We start from the raw sequence: 23,633 nt of genomic DNA on the forward strand, positions 1-23,633 counted from the left end.
CCAAGGGAAGTAGGTTTCCTTCTTAACAATCACAGAGCACTTCCAAAATTACAGTGAAACGTCTCAATATGGGAGTGGGTATGTTAGGTTTGGGGCTGCCTAAAAGGTGGGGAGCAGGAAAGACAGAATTATTAACAACCCTACTGCCTTTCCTTTGAAGTAATCTAATTTAATTTTTATGCAGAGAAATAACGTTACTGTCCCTGTTTCTTATCAGAATCATGGAAAGACTGGGTGCACCACAGGCCTGGCCTTATGCCAGGAACCAAGCTGGAGAACAAATATTGCCTCACCATACACTTTTCTTAATGTACATACCTCAGAATACACTATTCTCTCATTTAATTTTATTTTTATATTTGGTTTAAGATCTTCCCTAGCTTCCCTATCTGAATACAGATATGTATTCAAACTAGATGAGCCCAGGGAGCAAGCAAAAATTTGGAGATTCCCAGGCCTAAAGGTAAATTTTAAAATATAGGTTAAGATGTGTACACAAATAGACTAAAGAATACTGCGTTAAGTCCTAAAAAATGAAAAAGTCAAGCAAGTACTACTTCAGGAATGGTGACTCGAAACACAGTAGCAATATTTAGGATAGAGCTGTTTTGGGGTTCCTACAATTATTTTATTATGAAATGTTTTAAGTCCAAAAAAGGTCGGGAGAATGATGCAAACTCATGTACACACCAATAAGCGTCATCATTTCTTGAAAGTTTTCTTCAGATTTATTTTTAAGACATGTGTCATTACAAATATGGTGGAAGCCCCCTGCCAAACCTCCTCAATCTTATTCTCCTGCCTCCCTCCCTTTGGTTAGAGGTAACTAAGTAAATGGTATCATAATTTACATAACGTTTCACAGCTTGATTTTTTTTTTGTCCCAACACTATGTTTTTGAAAATATCCATGTTGATAGACGCATCTCTAATTCATTCATTTTTATGGCTCTAGAGTAATCCAATTTATAAATATAGCTCAATTTATCAATTCTTTCTACTTTTTATTGATCAATTTTCCTAAAAGTCTATGAAGATTTAGGTTGGTTCTGCAATGAGCCATCTTATACAATCACCTAGGGTACATTTGCACACGTTTCTCTGGGATATATACCCCAGTGGGACTGTTCTGTTGTGGGCATTTACAGCTTCACTAGTACCAGATAATGACAAACTGCCCTTTAAAGTGGGAATACCAATTTTCACCCCCATTAGTAGTGCAGAAAAGTTCTTGCTTTTACACATCTAGGGCAATATTTGGCATTTTTAAACTTTAAAAAGTTTCCCAGTCTGAAGAATATGAAATATCTCACTTTGTATTTTTTGCATTTTTTTTTGTTAATGAGGTTAATATTTTCATTTGTTTTTGACTATGCAGGTTCCCCTTCTGTGAATTTCCTGTTCATATCCTTCTCCCATTCTTCTACTAGTTTGCTTTGCTTTTGTTTTATTGTATTTAAATATCTCAGACACTAATCCCTTATTGGTTATATTCATTATCAAGATTTTCTCCCATTCTATGCTCTTCTTTTGGTTTATAGTATATATTTTTACAATACAAAGCCTGCTTAAACTTATAAATATTTTCCTTCCCAACTTATGCTCTTTTTGTCTTAGTTAAGGCATAATTCACTACCCAGAGATCATACAGATATTCTCCTATACATTCTTCTTCTAAATGTTTTCAAGATTTGCTTTTCATAAGTATATTTTAATCCACCTGGAATTTATTCTTTAATAGATGGACATTTTCTAATATTTTCCTTTGGATATTAATAATCATATTTGAACCTCATGTATTGAATATTCATCTTTTCTCCACCATTTTTTAAATGGTGGTATAACTGGCATATAACATCAGATAGTTTCAGGTGTAATTACACAAATTTTTCATGACATCTTGAAATCCTACATATGCATGCTTCTGTTTCTGGGCTCTTGATTTTGCTACGTTGGCCTATTTGCACCCATCCTACTACTATAGTTAAATTTTTTTTTAATGTTAGTGTTTGGGCAAGTCTTTTGTTCTCCTTCAAAACTGTTTTTATAATCTTTGCACTTCCATATGACTCTTGAAATTACATTTAATTTAAATATAATTTAGGAGAAACTGGCATTTTTATGATATTGAGGCTTCCTAACATGAACATATTATATATCTCCGTTTATTTAGGTGAGCTTTTAAATATTTCGTAAAGGCCTTGTATATCTTTTATTGAATTTATTACAAGGTACCTTATATTTTTTAAGTAGCAAAAACGGTGTCCTTTTGAAATTTGCTTTCTTATTAGTTTTTCCTACTGTGTAAGCATATAGTTGTTATTTGTGCACTAACTTTGTTTCCAATAATCTTAATGAATTCTTTCATTAGTCCTATTATTTTATGTGTAGATACTCTTGGATATTCTGTCTAGACAATCAGGTAGTCTATGAATAATGAGAGTTTTGCTTCTTCCTTTCTAATTGTTATACTTGGTATTTCTTTTTCTTGCCTTATACTGACTAGGACCTCATGTACAATAATGAATATGAACAATGACAGTAGCCATTCTCATCTCATACCTAATGTTAAAGAAAATGCAGTAACATTCTATAGACTAAGAGAGTACATCTCTATTCCTAGTGTGAGAAGATTTTTCATTTCAATTATGAATGTGTTCATTTTATCAAATGCCACTTTTGCATCGAATTAGATACCTGTATGACTTTTCTCTCTTAAATACTCCATGCTGTGCCGGCTGCTGCTTACTCATTGCAAATATTTCCATGTGTATTATCTATTTTAGATTGCAAGCTTATCATAAGCAGGGCTCTATTGATAGGGATAGGAATCCTATACAGCCTGGCTTGGTGACCCGTCTCTCCGTATCTTTTACTACTGCAGTAACCTCAGGGCTGTCAAGGGTAACAAAACTGCTTTTCATATTAATTTCTCACCTCCAGGCTTCCACAATCAAATGGGATATAAACATCCAACTCAATATATACAACATATGGAGATCAATATGCGTGCACCTCAAATTCTTGGGAGAGTAGGTCCATTGTTCCAAAGTGGAAAATTTTTTCATTTAATGTTGAGACCAATATATTTAAATTCCCTATGTTGATGTAGGGCTTTTAGTTTTTTCCAGTCCATCTGTTTAGCAAGTATATAGACCTCAACAGTCCTGTCTTTAAATTAGGGCTGGAGTTCCTACACTGTGCCTCCTATACACACAAGACTTGATCTCCTGTGACTGTGAAGGAATTAAAACTCAAAAGCCTGAGTTCTAGAGACCAGTAAATCCCATCTCCATCCCCAGGGTAGGCACAAGATCAGTTATGCACTTACTGGTCTGGCCCTCAGTTTGCTCTTTGTTTTTTGGCTCTGTAGATTTCATTTAATTTCTTGTATGTTCAACTTCACTGTTTTTTTATTAAGACAATGTTTTTAGAACAGTTTTAAGTTCACAGCAAAATTGAGGGGAAAGCACCGATATTTCCCATATATCACCTGCCCTCACACATGCATAGCTTCCTCCCCCATTATCAACATTCCCCACCAGAGTGGTGCCTTTGCTACAACTGATGAACCTACATTGACGCATCCTAATCACCCCAAGTTCATAGTTTACATTAGGGCCCATGCTTGGAGTTGGATATTCCATGGGTTTGAACAAATGTATGACACGTGTCCATCATTATGGTATCATACAGAGTATTTTCATTGCCCTAAATATTCTCTGTATTCCATCTACTCATCACCCCCACCCCTGACCCTTAACCCCTGGCAACCACTGATCTTTTTACTGTCTTCATAGTTTTGCCTTTTCAAGAATGTCATATAGTTGGAATCATATAGTATGCAGCCTTTTCAGATTGGCTTCTTTCACTTAGTAATATGCATTTAAATTTTCTCCATGTCTTTCTATGCCTTGATAGACCATGTCTTTGTAGTGTTGAATAACATTCCACTGTCTGGATGTACATTTTATTTATCAATTCACCTTACCGAAGGACATCTTGGTTGCTTACAAGTTTGGCAATTATGAATAAAGTTGCCATAAACATCTGTGTGCGGGTTATTGCGTAGACATAAGTTTTTAACTACCTTGGGTAAACACCAAGGAACATGAACACTCACTCATATTGTAAGAGTGTGTTTAGTTTTGTAAGAAACCGTCTTACTGTTTTCCAAAGTAGCTGTACCATTTTGCATTCCCACTAGCAATGAATGAGAGTTCCTGTTATTCCACACCCTCACCAGCATTTGCTGTGGTCAGTGTTCCAGATTCTGACCATTCCAATAGGTGTATAGTGGTCTCTCATTATTTTAATTTGCAATTACCTGATGACAGATTATGTGGAGCATCTTTTCATGTGCTTATATGCCATCTACATACCTTCTTTGGTGAGGTGTCCGTTAAGGTCTTTGCCCAATTTTTTAATTGGGTTGTTTGTTTTCTTATTGTTGAGTTTTACAAGTTCTTTGTATATTTTGGATAACAGTCCTTTATTAAATATGTCTTTTGCAAATATTTTCCCCAAGTCTATGGCTTGTCTTCTCATTCTCTTGACATTATCTTTTGCAGAATAGAAGTTTTTCATTTTAATGAAGTTGGCTTATCAACTATTTTATTCATGGATCATGCCTTTGGTGTTGCATCTAAACAGTCACTGCCATACCTAAGGTCATCTAAGGTTTTCTCCTAGGTTATCTCCTAGGAGTTTTATAGTTTTGTGTTTTGCATTTCGTTCTTTTATATATTTTGAGTTAGTGTAAGGTTTGTGTCCACATTCAGTTTTTTGCATGTGGATGTCCAGTAGTTTTAGCACCATTTGTCGAAGAGACTATCTTTGCTCCATTGTATTGCCTTTGCTCCTTCGTCGAAGATCAGTTGACTACATTTATGGAGGTCTATTTCTGGGCTCTCTGTTCTGTTTCATTGATCCATTTGTCTATCCCTTTAAGACTAATACACTGTCTTGATTACTGTACCTTTATAGTAAGTCTTGAAGTCGAGTAGTTTTAGTCCTCTGACTCTTCTCCTTCAGTATTGCGTGGACTATGCTGGGTCTTTTGCCTCTCCACATAAACTTTTGAATCAGTTTGCTGTTATCCACAAAATATTATGCTGGGATTTTGACCGAGATTGCATTAGATCTAAAGATCAAGTTGGGAGAAACCAACATCTTGACCACATTTAGCCTTCCTATCCATGAAAATGGAATATCGCTCCATTCAACTTTACCTAAAAAAGATTTATGCCCTATTTTACCTGGTCTTTCTAGGTGTTCTTAAAAATAAATTGAATACTTTATTTTAAAATAATTGTAAATCACATTGATCTGTAAGATAATGAAAAGAAATCCTATGACCCTGTTTTCCCAAATGATAACATCTTGCAAAACTGTGTTACAATAACACAACTGGGATATTTACATTAATACAGTCAGAATACAGAACCCTTTCATTACCCCAAAGATCCCTCAAGTTGCCTCTTATAGTCATACCTTGTTTCCAACCACCCCCAACTCTTCTTTAATACCAGGCAATTACTGATCTGTTCTCCATTTCTATAATTTTTGCCATTTTAATAATATTATATAAATGGGATCATATGGTATGTAACCTTTGGAGAATGGCTTTTTGTACCTCAGCATCATTCTCGGAGCTTCATCCAGGTCATCGCCTGTATCAGTGGTTCATTTCTTTTTACTGCTGTGTAGTAGCCCATGGTATGGATATACTATAGTTTGTTTAACTAGTCACCCACTAAAGGGCATCTGGGTTGTTTCCATTTTTGGGATATTATGAGTAAAGCTGTTAAAAACATTCAGGTTTTCATGTGAAAACAAGTCTTCATTTCTCTGGGATAAATGCCCAGGAGTACAACTGCTGGGTTGTATGGTTAGTTGCATGTTTATTTTTTTAAGAAACTGCCTGTGGCTGTACTATTTTGCATTCTCACCACCAGTGTATGAGTGATCCAGTTTCTCTGCATTCTTGCCAGCATTTCATGTTGTCACTTAAAAAAAAAAAAAAAAAAGGTATTCTGACGGGTATGTAATAAATAATGTCTGATTGTGGCTTTAATTTGCATTTCCCTAACAGCTAGTGATAATAAGCACATTTTTTTGTTTGTTTTGTGGTACGCGGGCCTCTCACTGCTGTGGCCTCTCCCGTTGCGGAGCACAGGCTCCGGACGCGCAGGCTCAGCGGCCATGGCTCACAGGCCCAGCCGCTCCGCAGCATGTGGGATCTTCCCGGACCGGGGCACGAACCCATGTTCCCTGCGTCGGCAGGCGGACTCTCAACCACTGCACACCAGGGAAGCCCAATAAGCACATTTTCATGTACTTATTTGACATCTGTGTATCCTCTTTGGTGAAATATCTGTTCAGGTCTTTTATTCATTTTCTAATTGGATTGGTTTTTATTGTTAATTTTTTAAAGTCCTTAATATAGATCCTAGTCCTTTATCAGATATGTGGTTTACAAATATTTTCTCCCATTGATCTAGGTGCCATCACCACCAATACCACAGTTGTGATTACTGTAGCTGTATAAGTCTTGATAACAGGTAGACTGATTCCTTCTACTCTTTTTTTTCAGAATTGTTTTAGGTATTCTGTGGCTTTGCCTTTCCATATAAATTAATCTTGTTTAATCTACATAAAAAAAACCTTGCTAGAATTTTGAGTGAAATAAACCTATAAATCAATTTGAGCCCAGCTTTCTTCCCTACTTGGTTCCCAGAATATTGGAATCAGAGGATCTCTGTCTGAGAAATCAGAGCAGCCCGAAATAAAATACCTAAAAACATCATCAGGCAATCAGATAGACCAGCCACATCTCCTTAAAATTAAGCTGGAAACTCTTTTCCTTAAACATCAACAACAACAACAAAACAAAACAAAATAAGGGTCACCAGAAATCTTAGAAAGGTCTCTACATGAAAGATAGTGACAAAAACAAAACAGAAAACAGTAATTTGGAAAGAATTGAGACTATGCAGGGAAAAGAAAACTCCCCCCAACCCTGCCCCACAAAAGTCTTTTTATATGCTCAGAGATAAAAGAGAAGATACTGCATCTGAGAATCAGGGACAGACTGCTTTTGTTAAAAAAAATAATTCAAGGAACAAAAAATATATAAGAAGAAAATAGAGAAAGAGGAAAAAAGAGAGAGAGAAAATACTTACAGAATTGGAAAATAAGTTTAGACAAATCTCCCAGAAAGTAGGGCAAATGGGCAAAGAGAGGAAAACAGTAAGTCTAATATCTGAATAATATATACATAAACATCTTTTAAAAACTAATCAACAAAAATTAAAATTAAAAAAAATATCTTCATCAAAAGTCTATATCCTCCAACATAGCTTTCAATAGTCTTCACAAAATTACGCATCCTTACCTATCCCACAGACCCATACTGTAGTCAAGCAGGCTTTTTTATCAGTCTTGGGATTTATTAATTCATTCACCTATTTATTTATAGAATAAAATATACTAAATTTCCTCTAAACACCAGTAGTAATGTTGGACACAGAATAAACAGAAGAAAGACACCATCTATGCCACCTAAAATGTTTTTTCAATTGTGGAAATAGAAAAATAACAAAACAACACAATGAAATAAACACTCTGATAAAAGTACGTTCACAGGATCCTATAGAAACACAGAAGAACTGCACCTAACCTAGTAAATGGTAGAAACTGCCAACAAATGCTTTAAGGAAGAAATGGAGATTCAAAGGACTTTCCAAGGTCAACTACGTGTTGTTAACAACCAAAAGGAGAAAAAGGATGCTCTAGGCAGAAATAAGAGCATTGGCAAAAGATGTGAAGTGATAGGTGAGCACACATTCACTTATTTACTCATTCAATTAATAATGTGTGGGTCCTAATCATATGTTAGATGTTAGACCTTAGAGTGGTGAAGTAAATGTCCCTTCCCTAAAAGGAGTATAATAAGAGGAAGCACAAAAGAGGAACATCAAATTTAGACCAAGATGTCAAGATAGGTTTCCTAAATGAGGATGACCTTGAAGAATAAGTGAGAATTAACCAGATACCACACTGAAAAAAGACACAAAAGTATACGTGATAAGATGCAGATGATTAAGACAATAGGTGCACAAAGAAGGGCCAGGTTTAAAATGAAGGAAAGAAGGTAAGGTAACAAATACACCATAGCAGCACTTTGAAACATCATTAGAAAATAAATCAGAGAAAAATTCAAGTGGCAAGGATCTTGAAAAGCACACTTAAACACCCAGGAAAATAAACAACAGATGAAAGTGACTAGAGTAAAAGTAGAAGACAAACAGAAATAACAAGTGTTCATGGAGAAAAGGACAGAATAAAGAGGCAAGAACCAACAGTAAATGATACAAGAGAAGAAAATTTTTCCTACAATAAAGAAAGCTCTAAATCTGTACAACAAAAGTGGCCACCATGTGCCAAGGAAAAATAAATGAAAAGAGACTGATAGCTAGATGCAACATTGTAAAACTTCTAAGGGAAAAATACAGCCTTCTGTAGGCAGCCAGGCAGAACAAATAGGTTATCTACCGAAGAAGACAAAAAAATTAAGCCAGCTTGAGAGGTCTGTGAGCAACACTGTATATCAAACTTTATGGAAAAAGAACTTCTGAGTCTTGAGAGGGAAAATTTGTGTCTTGGGAATTTTATACCCAAATAAGCCATTCACTGTTTATGTGTAAAGTCAAGAGAAAGACATTTTCAGATATATTATATAAGGACTCATAAAGTATAAGACCCACAACTTTTTCCTGAAATTAAGAAGGCTATAAAGTCTTGCTGCTTGAAGTGTGGTCCATGGACAAGCAGCATTGACATTACCTGGGGATTCGTTAGAAATGAAAGATCTTGGATCCCACTCCAGACCTACTGAATCAAAGTTTATATTTCAACAAGATCCCTAGGTGATTCATATGTGCATTAAAATTCCAGAAGCACAGCTCAAAACATACCCCTGCAAACAAAGTGATTCGGAATTAAGAACTGAAAATACTGACAATGAACACTGAAATAATGTATGCACACAAACACAAGTTTCAACGATAGTTTGAAATATGATTATGAAAGAAAAGATATAAAGGGAATAAATGGTGCCAAGAAACGGAGTATAAGATCCAAGATTATAATAACAAAGAGTAGGAAGAAGAAAAGCATAAAATACGCATCAGCTTACAAATAGAAATCAAAAGAAACTAGCATTTTATTATTGGCATTGACAGTTATAAAGCAATTATTAAAGTATGGCTTTCAAACATCTTACATTTAATCATCAGTAATACAAAAACAGGAGATATATATATTTCCAAATTACCAGAGGTAAAATTCCAGCCAAAAAAAAAAAAGCATAAAAGAAAAGAAAGAATGAAAGATTTTAAATAGTGATGGTAAGTCAAGCACATATATTGAGCTCTTTCCCCCTTATAAATGCCTAGTGAAATGACCAACAAAGTATATTAATAGGTCAACAACTCTCCACCATAGCTGGAAATTCATACAGGCTATACACAAGCCAGAAACTTCAACATGCATGTGAACAAGACTAAATTAAAGGATGGTATACAAATATACTATTCACTATACACAAAAGAGAAGGCTGCCTTTGAAGTAAGTGGAACGGATCCACAGGAGAACCCACCAATACTCACTAAATTCAACTGACAGATGATGTAGCCAGAACTCCTGGCAATCAATGCCGTGTAAGACAAAAATGTAGACGCATATAAGATCCAACTGGATTGGGGGCCCTGTGAAACACTCAGTGCCTGTATGGGTTGGGGTACTCTGGAAGGGTTAAGGGAAATGTAGGTACTGCAGAGACTATCTCCAAATAAAGGAAAGCCACAAAAATTCATTAGCAGAAAGGCAATGTTCCTTCCCACAAATGCCTTCCACTGCAGCTTCTATTCATTCTCCATATTGATACAAAGCTGCAATAGATTTAAAGCAATGATTCTTACCCAAACAGAAGAAAGGCACTTTTCCCATGGAGAGTGAGAACTCAATTAACAAAGGACTTGATAAAACCCTAATTCTAATCTAGATCCCTGATATTTGGAGATAAACACCCCCACACCCCCACACCCCCCCCCACACACACACACATACATACACATAATTATACATATAAACATATTAGATTTTTAAAAAATTGTTATTTCTTTAATAATGATCCTAGGATCCTTTGCCTTCTACCTGGATAACTCTCTTTAGCAATTCTTTTAGCACAAGCCAGATAGTAAAGAATTATCTCAGTTTTTGTTTGTCTCAAAACATCTTTATTTCACCTTCACACTCGAAGGATATTTTTGCTAGACAGAGGATTCCATTGTAATAGTTATTTTCTTTCAAGATGTTAGGTAATTTCATTATCTTCTAATGTGAAGTTAGCAGTCAACATTATCTTTTCTCCTTTGATGGTAATGTGTCTTTTCTCTCTGGCTTCTTTTAAGATTTTACCATAATGTGTTTATGCATATTTATTCTCTTTAGGGTGTGCAGAGTTTCTTGAATTTGTGGCTTGATATCTTTACAGCAATAACTTTTGGAAATTTTGGGAAATTCTTGGTTACTATCACTTCAAATAGTGCTTCTACTCTATTCTCTATCTCTCTTTTCCTTTTAGGACTCCAATTATACATGGTTTAGACCTTTTCATCTTGTTCCATATATCCCTTACTCTATGTTCTGTGTTTTCCCCCCACCCTATAATTTAGCCTGGATATTTCTACAAACCAATACTCTCTTCTACTGTTTCTAATCTGCTATTATGGCCAACTATCTAGTTCATAATTTTAGTTATCACTTGCTTCTATTCTCAAATTCCCATATGATTCAATTTTATGGATTCCAGTTCTCTGGTGAAATCCTGTAAATATTTATTACAGGGTTTTTGTTTTGTTTTGTTTTGTTAACACACAGGTCCAATAACTCTAGTACCTGTTTCTATAATCTGTTTTTCCTCTTGCTCTTGTATCATGGTAAGATTGGCAATGTTTTATTGAATCACTGGCATGATCTATAAAAACTTGTATAATCTCTGGTTGGTGTCATCTTCCTCCAGGGTGTCTTTTTTAAAGCTTCTTGGAGAAGGATGGAATAACAACAAATTTTATTACTCAAATTAGGGTTGAGCTAATTCAAGACTAGGTTTCAGTCTTTGTAATATCTAGTCTATTTAGGATTGGTTTTCCCTTTCTCCTAGGGTATAGTCCTTCATGGATACAAACTGATCACCTGAGATGTTTACCAGGGCTTTGAACTCAAATTTGAAACTGACTATGAAACTGCCAATAAATCTGCTTAATTTCTCAGCCTCTTAGCAGCTGCTTTCTGCTTGGCTTTTCTGCCTCTTACTGCTTAAAAATTGGTGAATACTAGGATGAAAAATGTGGCTCAGATAAAGTCATTTTTCTGCATATCGCTTACTTGCAGGGATCTTGCAGTCTCAAGTTCTAAGTCCATGATTATGTTTTACTCCTCAATTTCTGGTTCCCAATTACCCATCACTAGATTGTTAATATCTGTAATAGTTTTTATGACATCCAAAGTATGGTCCAAAGTGGAGTGAGACAAATAAGTGCAAAAAAGTAAATTTTTATAAAGCTACATGAATTCAATTTAAAGGCAGGTCTTTCAATCTAAGATTATGTCCTACCTTTTAATGTTAAAATGAAAAGATTCTGATTGTAATTCTTTCCTGAAAAGTCTGTGATGGTAGACCACAGGTGAGTTTTTGTTTGTTTTTATTTTTGTCTTTATTTGACCAAATAAAAAACTGACAACCTATATTAGTTCCAAATATGCTTTTTTTGAACAATTTACTAGTATTTGAAATCCAAAAGTCTGAGAATCAGATTCTTTACCTTCTTCTTCAACATTGGCCCATTCTGCTTTCTCCCCTGTCTATTGTCTTTCAGGCATAAAAGCTGCTTTTCATTTCCTGCTCCAGCACCTTTACATATGCTGGCCTCACTATCTGGATTTTATGTCCCATAACCCTCCACCCTTCATATGATTGACTTCCTCTCAGCAGTTGGGTCTCAGCATAGACCCTCGGCACAAAGGACTTCCCTGGATAGGTATTATCTACCCCCTTGACACAAATTTTAATTACACATAATTCGATTACATACTTGTTTATTGTTTGTCCCCTTAGATTATAAGAACCATGAGGACAGGCTCTGTGTTAGTTTAACTCACAGTTGTTAAACTCCTTACCCACACCAAGGCATAAAAAGCATCCTGGAGCTGCAGACTTAGATAGTATAAGGATTTCTGAAGATTTCTTTGACAAATCTACGCTATGATCCTACCCCCTCACCCTGCTCCAACAGAAAGAGAAGGGATGAGGGCTTCAATCTGCGAACTCCCAATTGAGAGGAAGACATTTTAGGGGCACCAGCTGACACGTGCCTCTTGCACTTGGTTGGTGTCTAACTCACACCTGAGAAATTTAAGGGCTGAGAGCTCAGCTGCAGTGGCCTGTGTAAGCAGAGCAGGTGTTGCTGCATTGGCTCCTAGAACTGGAGAGTTTGTTTAGCAAAGTTCACAGGAGGGTTCCCAGTGAACCAGATGTGGGCCGCATGCAAGAGAGCCAGCATGGGGTTGTCTTAGGAACGAACATACCAAGACAGCCACTGAGGGGGTGAGTAGACATAAACAGGAAGAAGCTGGGAGTATGCCTAGGTGTCCAAGATTAGGAAAGAGCAATGTTACCAAGTCAGAGGATTGCGAATACCACATCTCAAGCGAATTGCAGGCAAGGATCCCAAGGGACTGGGGGGGAAGGAGGAGACACTGTCTCAGAAAAATCCATCAAAGTGCTCACGATAGATGAAGCTGGCTTTAAACACCTACTAAACCAGAGAACGTCAATACCTGGTCACTAAAATCAAGGCAGAACTCCCCTCCTCCTTCTCCTCTCCTCTTGCCCAAATCTCCTTTTCTGAGTAAGTACAGAGAAGGTAGAAGGGGCTGAGCAGTAGCCCTTCCTACCCCAGAGGCTTTCCAGTAGCAGCCGACCCCGGTTAGGAAACAGAAGACACAAATGCACACACACACTGAGATAGATCACTTGGCAAAGTCATATTCTAGGCAAAATCAAAGTGATTTTTTAAATTAGTAAAATAACAGACATGGAAGCATTTTGGTTGTATGACAAGATGAAAGTGGCCATTCATGGTCCTTAATATTGATATATTCCTCTAAATCTTTTTAACAGATACAAGTACATACAACCTTTTTTTTTTTTTTTTTTTGAGGTACGCAGGCCTCTCACTGTTGCGGCCTCTCCCGTTGCGGAGCACAGGCTCCGGACACGCAGGCCCAGCGGCCACGGCTCACGGGCCCAACCGCTCCACGGCACGTGGCATCCTCCCAGACTGGGGCACGAACCCGTGTCCCCTGCATCGGCAGGCGGACTCTCAATCACTGCGCCACCAGGGAAGCCCCATACCACCTTTTTAAAAATGTTGCCTTTATCTCTTTTGCCAGTGGATAAGTAGAATTTATGGAATTTTTGTTGTTTAAGTGATGCTTGATGCTGAATAAGGACCATTGATACCGGTGATTCAAATAGAACCTTGACTGAGCTCAAAATTTTGAGCTCAAGTAGTCTCATCCCTTCTATTACTCCTGATAATTACCTTGCCATTTATCACAGGATATGGATTTTTATATTTTGAGGGCAGGGCATGAGGGATGAATGTCAAGGAATCATAAAATGCTCTAATATGAGGGGTTTGGCTTTTATATTTAGTTGGTGACTGGGGAGGTATATACCATAAAGAAAAGACAAACACAAATAAACCCCACTCTTTTCCCACCTGAACCCTACCATTCTTTGCAAATTATTCAGATCCCTCAGATTTGGACTGGGATGCCAAAATCTCACCTTCCCATGCCAGTCTCCATGCTGGAAACCTCTCCCTCAAATGACTGACCAGCGGTGGGTAAGAACTTGCTCCCTACCTAAGAAGACCCTCCTTGACCCTTGCCCACAGGAACAAAGGCCCCCTATTACAAACCTCACCAGGATAAATACATCCCGGTACAATGCAACATCCATACGGTATGACACACTTAGAGGGCCTTTATTTCCTCACCAAGGTAACACAGAAGAAGCAGCTATACCACTTTGCCATTGCGAGACTAATCCCCAGACTCAGTTCTGCAACCATTTACTTAGGGTTCCAAGCTCTGAGTCAGAACTTGCCCTAAAATAATGACACCAACACTAACTCCAGAAGCCTTCCCATGCTTTCCTGGAGTGGACTCAGAGACCTCCTTCTCAAAGGCCATGTCTACAGTCTCACATCTGCCCTGCTCTGTGCTGTCTCAAGGAAAAAGGAGAATGTATGTGGTCACTCTTTAATATGCCATAACACAGCGACCTTGATGGAATCCAGAGCATTTCTGCTCTATACCTTACACATTCAGGGAACGGCCATTCCCTCTTTCACTGGACAACATCCCCAAACTGAAGTTGGCTGCCATGATCTTGGAGTCTTCTTTTGTCCAGAACCAGCACATCCAGTTCCATCCACTTGGGGTTCTGTCTTACCTGAGAGCTCAGGTAAAAATCCTTGGCTGGGACTGACACTACCCCGTGAAGAATTACCTCAAATTGTCTCAAGAGCAATGATAACTGTGGGTTTCTTACAATGTACGTTTATTTTTTAAGAAGCTGATCTTACATTTTAACAAATGTTGCTTAACATAAACATTTCTAAGCTGGGAGCACAGACCTTGCATTACCTTCTTAATCAATGGGTTGCTCAGAGAAAGTGAACCGAAAGTGATTAAAATGGCAACAACTCAAGGGTAGAACACAGAAGACTTGACCTCTTACCCCAGGTCTCAACAACTTTGGGCCAGTGACTTATCATGCCGGCCTCCCCTCCCTTAAAGCCCAAAGTGTGGAGTGCCCCAGCTGCTGCAAGCTGGGAGTCTCATGTGGAGGGGTATGGCCACACTCATGAAAATGTAGCGATTACTATTTAAATATGGTAACTTGGTAACTTACACCACCATCATGGTACCTTCCAAAGCCAAGAAGCCCAGCTGTCTTCCCAACCTCACCCATCCAAAGGTGCTGACACCCCACAGAGAAGAACAGGAAAAGCCACCACTTACCTGCCAGTCAAACATCTCCGCAGAGAATAGGACGCTCCTCCCCCACAAGTCCGGGAGCAGTCACTCCAGTCACCCCAAGCATCCCAGTTACTATCTTTGTCTTCATCCGAACGAGTGTTTCTTGAAGTCTGTAAAGTGAAAAAATGCAATAAATTATAGACAAAATGCTAGAAATATCCCAAAAGCTTTCCCAGCTTTTCCAGAGTCTTACTCTAAGCTGTTCACAAACACTAAAGTTGCCTAAAAATGCATTGTTTTGGAATGGCTACATTAAAACACACACACACACACACACACACACACACACACACACACACACGATAGTTTTATATGGAAACTCGTGACACATGAGTACCTTTCCATCTTACGAAGGTTTCATCCAGATGGCTTCCAAGCTCAGTTTTAAATTTGAAATTTTATCATTCCAAAATTTAAATAAATTGGCTAAATATAAATAATATTTATTACTATTATTTTGTTTTTATAACTTACATAGCAGGGTCCCAGCTTGTACCTAAGAAATTCTCTCCATTGTCTGTCATATAGACTGGTGCTTACTCTAAAGAAACCATTTTGCAGGAGGATTTGTGGAACCTCCTGAGAGAGGCTTCACCCCAAGAAAACAAAGTAGATAAAGCTTCAGGGTCCAAGAAAATAGAGAAAGTTCAGTTATGAATGCTGTTTGTATTAATCTGTCTTCTGAACTTGCCACCATTGACTTATATCAAGATACTCTCAAGAAAAGAGAACAGGGGTAGTTAAAAAATTTTAAATATATAGATAGATTTAGATATGAAAAGAAATGATGTACAAAACATTACAAAGAGGCCTAAAGGAGACTCGAATAAATGGAGAAACACGTAGTCCTAAACAGCTGGACTCAATACTGTAAAATGTTAATTCTCTCCAAATTAATCTATAAATTTATGATAACTCCAATCAAAATCCCAAAGGGGATTTTTTTAGACCCTAACAAAATGATTCTTTAGAACTTTAGTTCATCTGGTGGAGTAAATGTCTACAAGAGCCAAGAAAAAACTGTACAAGAAGGAAAATTAGAGGAAAATCGCCTCAATTCAAACAGTATAGAATTGGCAAAGCAATAAGCATTCAGATCTATTAAGGTAAGAAAGAGAAGAGTCCAGAAACAGACCCAAGTATAAGGACATCACATAGAACCCCAAGTCGGTGTGATGAATGGTTTAAAAGAAAATAATAGATAACTTCTTCACAAAAGACACCAAAATGAATTCAGAGATATTCCAGAAATCAATATTTTGAATGCTGAACCCATAAAATACTAAAAAAAGCTATAGATTAAAAGTCATACAGGCTTGATGTAGCAAAGAGTGTCCTAGATGTGTCAACAAAGGTAGAAAACCCCAAAGCAAAAGACTGATAGATTGAATTACATTAAAATAAAAACACACATAGCATTTTCTCCCTCTTCACCTATAGATAAAGGAGTAAGTATATGAACATCCACACGAATGCTGTAGTAAAAGTACAAGTATGTGGGCTGGAAGAAAACCCACCAAATTGCCTCTAAGGATGGAGGGAGCACGACTCGGCGTGCACCCTGTTGGGGAAGGACACAAGAGGAATGCCAACAGAACGTTTTATTCCCCTCCCAGCCCTCCCCCAAAAGATCTGAAGCAACTATGACAAAAAGTTCAACTCGATGAAGCCAGGTGGTGCTATAATAGATGTTAGTTTTATCTGAACTTTTATGGATTTTGAAATTTCTTTTAAAACATACTTTGAGGGGGCTTCCCTGGTGGCGCAGTGGTTAAGAATCCGCCTGCCAGTGCAGGGGACACGGGTTCGAGCCCTGGTCCGGGAAGATCCCACATGCCGCGGAGCAACTAAGCCCGTGCGCCACACCTACTGAGGCTGCGCTCTAGAGCCTGAGAGCCACAACTACTGAACCCGCGTGCCACAATTACTGAAGCCCAGGTGCCTAGAGCCCGCGCTCCATAACAAATAGAAGTTACCGCAATGAGAAGCCTGTGCACCGCAACGAAGAGTAGCCCGCTCACCGCAACTAGAGAAAGCCCGCGCACAGCAACGAAGACCCAACGCAGACAAAAAAAACCTTTGAGGGTAAAAGGCAATCTTTAGAGAAGAATGTAAGCCTATATCATATTTAATACAGGTAAATGTGTACATGCCTAGGGAAATGAGTAAGAGGTTAATTAAAATGTTAGCAGTGGCTACTTCCAGGTGCCAGGAAATTTAAAATTCTTTTGTTCTTTTGTCTCTGAATTTTAAGTTCTTTTTTTTTAAGCCAACACTTTAATATTTTAATTGAAAACAAGCAAGGAAACAAACAAAACCACATCCTGTTGACATACAGAAAAGCTCAAGTCAGACAGGACTTAATAGGTGAGTTCTAAGTTGGAAACCAGGAGAGTTTATGAAGGAAACCCTGACATACTAATAAACCGAAGCATGGGACTCAACTAGATATTGCACAGATTTCCTTAAGCCCTTAGGCCAAGTTACCTCATCCAACCAAAAAAAAAAAAAAAAAAAAAAATTAAATTAAGAGAGGGATCGTAGAAAGGACCTTCAAATGTGAAATGAATAAATAATGACTGGAAGCAAGGAGGAGATTTTCCAATAATTTTCATCCATATCTCACCAGTCAGTAGGTTTCCTGGCTTCTTACCAAGCTACCTATTTAAAGCACAGTAAGCAGCCCTACTAGAGGCAATATTTCAGCAACAGTCAAGTGAAAGGAAAGAATACCTGGCAACTGATCAAGTCTGTCATCGGGAATAAGGGCCAATTAAACCCATACTATTTACTGTTCTAATTAGACCACTGTTCAGTTCGATTTTCTACACTAAACGTCACCAAACAGAACTGTGTCCTGTCTATAATGTAATATAAAATAAAGTTTGAATTCATAAAAAATACAATAAGCAGTTTAATACACTCATCTGGGCTTTTAGGTTGGTGAGTCCAAATCATTTCGGTAAACGTTTAAAATACACACAGCTGAAATTGATTTTTCATTTTGTCACTCGATATACTGATAGGTTGAATGTGAAAAGTTGAAAAACATCATCATATATAGTTTAAAATGAAAGTTGAGAGTTCTTTGCAATATTGTTTTAATTTGTTTTTATTCCCACTATCCCATCTGTTCAGTTTATAGTTAGAGTCAGGTTTCTTTCCATAACTTCTCCACCTTTACTTACAAGAAAAAAAAAGAATCTTTATTCTAAAATAACTAAAATAGGCAAGTTATAAATGCAGACATTTCGTTTCTTTGGTTGAATCAGTAAGATATTTTTCCCCTAAGAAAACAGAGAGAAACTGACATCTCAAGAGGGTTCCTTGAGTTTTTCTCCTCTCCTTGGCCATGAAGATGGTCAGATTTTGCTTTGAAACCCCACTGCTATTTCCTACCAGCCAGTCCTCCTGCCCTTCTCATCATTCTTCGTTTTCCAAAGAGTAGCAATAATATCCCCGATTTCAACCCAGTTCTCATCTCTCCCCTTTGATGCCAGCAGCATGATGATAACACAAACGTTCAGAAAAAAAAAAAAAAATCTCATTGGAGCTGAGCAAAGAGTCCCCAGGGTCATTTCTGAACATTTATATTTGTGTATTCTTCTTTATAGCCACACAGAACCTGCTTCCCTGGAACTTACATCCTCTAGAGCAGTGGACAGTGAGTCTCCATCCTCTTCTACAGAAGAAACCTTTTCAAGCTTTCTCAAACAATCTGGTACCTTCAATTGTCCCAGCTCTCTCACGAATATCTCCTCTCTCTGCACACTCTGCAGTCTGCACTTTTTTTATTTTCAACTGTAGCATCCAGGACATAACAGTGTATCTGAGAATAATACAGACTACATAGTGTCCCTACTACCCAGGTTTCTTTTGATGAAATCTAAGTGTCCATCTCTCCTTCTTCCCTCCTCTTCTCTTCCTCCCTTCTTCCTTCCTTCCTCCCTTCTTCCTTCCTTCCTCCCTTCCTTCCTTCCTACCTTCCTTCCTTCCTTCCTTCCTTCCTCCCTTCCTACCTTTTTAGTCACACCATTTATTGGATTTCATGATGGAGGCAGTATCACATAATGGTTAAAAGTTGTGTGACTCTGGATAAGTTTCTTAACCTTTCTAAAACTCATCTATAAAATGGAGATGACATTTTTACTCCAACAGGATTTAAATAAAATGCCATGTATAGAATGAATCACACAGCACCTCAGTAAATGTAATAAGTAAATGTCTCAATAAGCATAAGGTATCCTTCTTCAAAATAATGTCTTTTTCCAAACAATGACAGGAGAGCCAGCTCTCTTGCATTTTTACTTAGGCAAGGCTTAACAGTATTCACTACTGAATTTCCTCTTGTTGGTTTTGGCCCAGAATACCAGCCTGCTGAGATCTGTTTGCACCCTGATCCTGTCACCCCATCTACAAGCCACTTTGCTCAGCTCTGCAGCTCCCATGCTCCACCCAAGTCCCTGATAAACATGCTGGACACAGCTCCCTAATCTTACAGAATTCCATGTGCACATTTCTGCTTTTTGAAAATAGTAAGTGGACCCTCATGCCAAGTAAGCAGCCAACTAATCAGACTTGGAATCGGTGAACACAGTTTAATGTTACAATAAAAATATGAAATAAAATCCAATCACCATCACCAAGTGTTAGGAGGCAGAAAGAGTGGTGGGGTGGGAAGAAGCCAGCCGTTAGGAGGCACTGGATCAGGGACCATAGGGTGGGGTCTATATTCTTGGGCTGGTGGTGAGTCTCCTGAGAGAAGAGGTACTGTATTTAGCAGCCCCACTTCGGCCAGCCCCAGCTGTGAAATCTAGTGACAATAAAATATGGTTGACTGATATCAGCCCCATGTTTGACCGGATGGTCACCCTGCAGAGGCAACTTCTATGTGTGTAAGTTGGGTACCACTCATTCCCAATTCCTTCTGTTCAGACATCCTCATGATCTGTCGTAAGTAATTATTTAAACTCCAAGTTATTAATATTTTATAAGGTAAGTTGTTATCTGAACCCTATCTCTAGACTTCTTCCCCCAAGTCTGAGCCAACCAACATCATATCACTCACTGACCCTGTTCTGGGCCAGACTCTGAAGCGGGCATGGAGAAAGAACGGAAGAATCTGGCCCTGCACAAAGCGGCGACCATGTATGTACAGAGTGAGCAGCCCTTGCCAACATTTTTCCTACATTCTTTCTAACCTTCTCAACAAACCCTTGAGGTGGATATTACCAATCCCCATTTTGTAGCTGAACAACTGTAGCTTCCAGAACGACGTGTCCGAGGTGTGGGGGAGCCCGGGCAGAACCCCTTCCTGTCTGACCCAGACAAGGCCTGCCTTTTGCTCGTGGATGCTCCTCCCCTGCCCTTGTGGACCAGAAATCCAGTCAAGGGCAGCAGCCAACCTATCATCACTCGTAGCTAGCATTTCACATCTTGGATCGAACACAGCTGCTGCTGTGATTCACTTGACCACAACATTCTTTTGATATCTCAATGAAGTCGTTTTACTTTTTTTCCCCTCTCTATATTGCAAGCAGAGCTACACTTTTGTTTTCCAAAAAATATTTGATTTTATCTAAGTTATTCCACGAGGAATACGCGTTCTTGACCGACGTTCACAGACCGGGACGCGTTTGTTAATTTTCTCACACAAACGTATACCAAGGGCTTGCAAAGTTCAAGGCTTGGGGAAGATGAGCATGGATCAGGCCCTCAAGACAGTGAGTAGCACGTGAGAGAGGCTGAAGGGTTGGGCAGAATGAGCCCTCAGTCACTGAGAGCAACAGACACAAGGACCCAGAGCAAGGAGATGACAGAAGTAATTTCTACCTCGGTTAGGAATGCCGGGGCACATACTTTCCAGGGAACACACTAATTCTGCTGGAAGCACCTGGCAGAGCCTCACAGGTCCCCATCAGCTTCTCTCATGTACTGGGATTGCAAGTGCATTCTTAGTTTTGATTCTTCTTTATTTTCTAATTATAATGGAATTACAACACTTTCCTATTTTCTTCCTTTTGCTCATCTATATTTCCCAGTTTTATATGATGAACATGTATACTTTATGCAATAAAACACCCAATAAAAGTTCTTCTTATAAGGGGTGGGAGGAACACTAAAGAGGAACCTTATGAAAATATATCCAAAGAGGCAAAATGCACTTTGTGCTGTTTGGTTAAAACTATCAGGCTTAAAGATCTCTTAGAAAGTCATATTTTCCTAAGTAAAGTTCTAGCTAGGGAGTATATTTTGGATGAAAAATTCAGAAAAGATATTGTTTACTCATTATATAATAAGACTGGTAGAAGCCAAAAACATTGTAGGAATAAGTGTGCTCACATTCTCATAAAGACTCGAGGACTTCTTGCCTTCTTGGATCCCCATGCATAAATCAAATCATAAAATATTTCCCTGACAGGTCTTAAATCTGTGACTTATAATGAACAGCACAGCTCTACCAGTCTTGCAAAAACGTTAGCAATTAAACACAGATTTCACGTATAAGGTCACTTATCGGAAATGCTATATTAACAGGTCCATATTAAAAACAACTCAAAATAAAATAGGTTCCACTGGGATGTTACTTCCCAGACATCAAATAAAGGTTTATTCCGGCATTACCACAAAGGTTATTTAAGGAAATGACAAACGACCCAGATTTTAACAGTAAATACATTCTTTCAGGTCAATACTACCTTAAGATCTTTAACAACAAATTTTTAAAAATATGAATTAGGTAAATGACATAAAATGTCACTGAAGCTGTCACAGAGACTCAACAACTCAGTTCAACCAGAATACCTAAAACACTAACATAGCTAAAGCTACATGCTAGACATACACCTCTGTCTTCTTGGTCCATTCTATCCTCTAATGGAAGGTACATATATCCACACATCATTACCCTGATGGTCAATGACCACTTGCTAGCATCTGGTCTACCCTTTCCTAGCCAATGTGTTACCTATTATTTTACCACCTTCTTAAAGCCCTTCACTGATTCCTCAGGACACATGTTCTGTACGTCCAGGCTCTCCATGACCTGCTCTGTCTCATCCTCCTGCAGCTCAGGCTCACACTGCATCCCATATTCCAAGCACACAATATTTCTCATTATTCCCCAAACACAAACACGTTTGCTAAGTCCTGCTTCCTTTGGCAAACCCCAAAACAACACCAAGACCCTCCTCTTAGAGCAGCTCTATTTGCAGGTGACCAGTGAGTGAAGATACAGAACTAACTAACAAGCCCTGCTTCCCTGAGGCTGAGGTCAGTATGGTCCAGGATTGCTTCTGAGAAAGCATCCTGCTCCCTGGATTTTTCCTGCCAGCCCCACTATATAGGAGGCTGGCCCCAGTTCTGGGATTCCTCACCTCCTTGAGTCTCCTCCCCTAGTTAGCCAGGCATAGACTGACCTGGTTTTATGTACTCCTGGTTAAGTACTCCAGTCACCCTGGCTCTCAGATTGCTGGATTAGAGATTGATTCCACCTATTGTTCTAGTAAAAGAAAAAAATACCTCCCACAAATGTTATGAAGAGGTTCCAAATCATGGCAACCAAGGCTTCTCCACATCAAGATGAAGGAACACCAACTAAACACTCTAGACTTCTGAGAGTGAGACAGGCCTTCTGTATACAGCAATCCAGTCCGTTATATTAGGTCAGAGAACTAGGTCCCAGGGGGAAAGAGGGCAGATTCAGACGGGGATAATTTGAGAAGCATTTTAAAAACACACTTTGCTGTACAGCAGAAATACAACATTGTAAATCAACTGTACCTCAATTTTTAAAAAACCCACACACACTCTTTACTAAGATGAGAACACTGTACAGGGAAACCACAGGGCTGGTGCAACACACCGGGTCTGGTACCAGGCAGGCCCTGTGAATCAGTCAAATTCACATTATCTGCCTGGGCCTTGTCTGCAAGATGCGGTGAGGGCAGGCAGAGGCTGTAGGTAAAGGGCTGGTTGACAGAAGCTAAGGCCTTTGGTCAAGAATTACAGCCCACAGCAGCCTCACCAAGTGGGAGCTGGGGAAACAATTACACTTCTCTCCTCCCTCTCTCCAATCCCCTGCAGTGCTCACCATTGGCCAAACCCGACCAGGAGCCCGAGGGCAAGGGAGACCACTGATGCAGTCCGTCCAGGTCAGCCCCCCCCCGGGGTGAGGCCAGCACAGGGTGGGGAGCAGTGGAGAGCGGATCTGGAGAACAAAGGGAAGTTTTCCAACGCAGCAATTTATTGACTTCCTGGAATATTTTTGAGCAGAGGAGTGACTTCGGCAAACTGTATTTTGGAAAAATTACCCTGGCAGGAGTGTGGGGAAAGATTGAGGGAGGAGGGTGCACAGCTGGAAGGCCACTGTATAGGACAGGCAAGAAACAAGAGCCCAGGCTAGACACTGCCAGTGTCTGGAAGAGGAGGACATAGACTTGAGGGGTTTTGTTGTTG

At 38.8% G+C, this 23,633-nt stretch overlaps 1 protein-coding gene across 1 annotated transcript in view; it reads right to left on the minus strand.

Moving 5' to 3' along the window:
• ADAMTSL3 (ADAMTS like 3) overlaps positions 1–23,633 on the minus strand; it is a 526,198-nt gene that overhangs the window by 236,856 nt on the left and 265,709 nt on the right. The window contains 1 exon segment of the mRNA XM_079912635.1: positions 15,159–15,286. Within this exon segment, the coding sequence (XP_079768761.1) occupies positions 15,159–15,286 (128 nt within the window).

The sequence above is a fragment of the Stenella coeruleoalba genome (genome assembly GCF_951394435.1).
Source record: "Stenella coeruleoalba genome assembly, chromosome: 2".
NCBI lineage: Eukaryota > Metazoa > Chordata > Mammalia > Artiodactyla > Delphinidae > Stenella > Stenella coeruleoalba.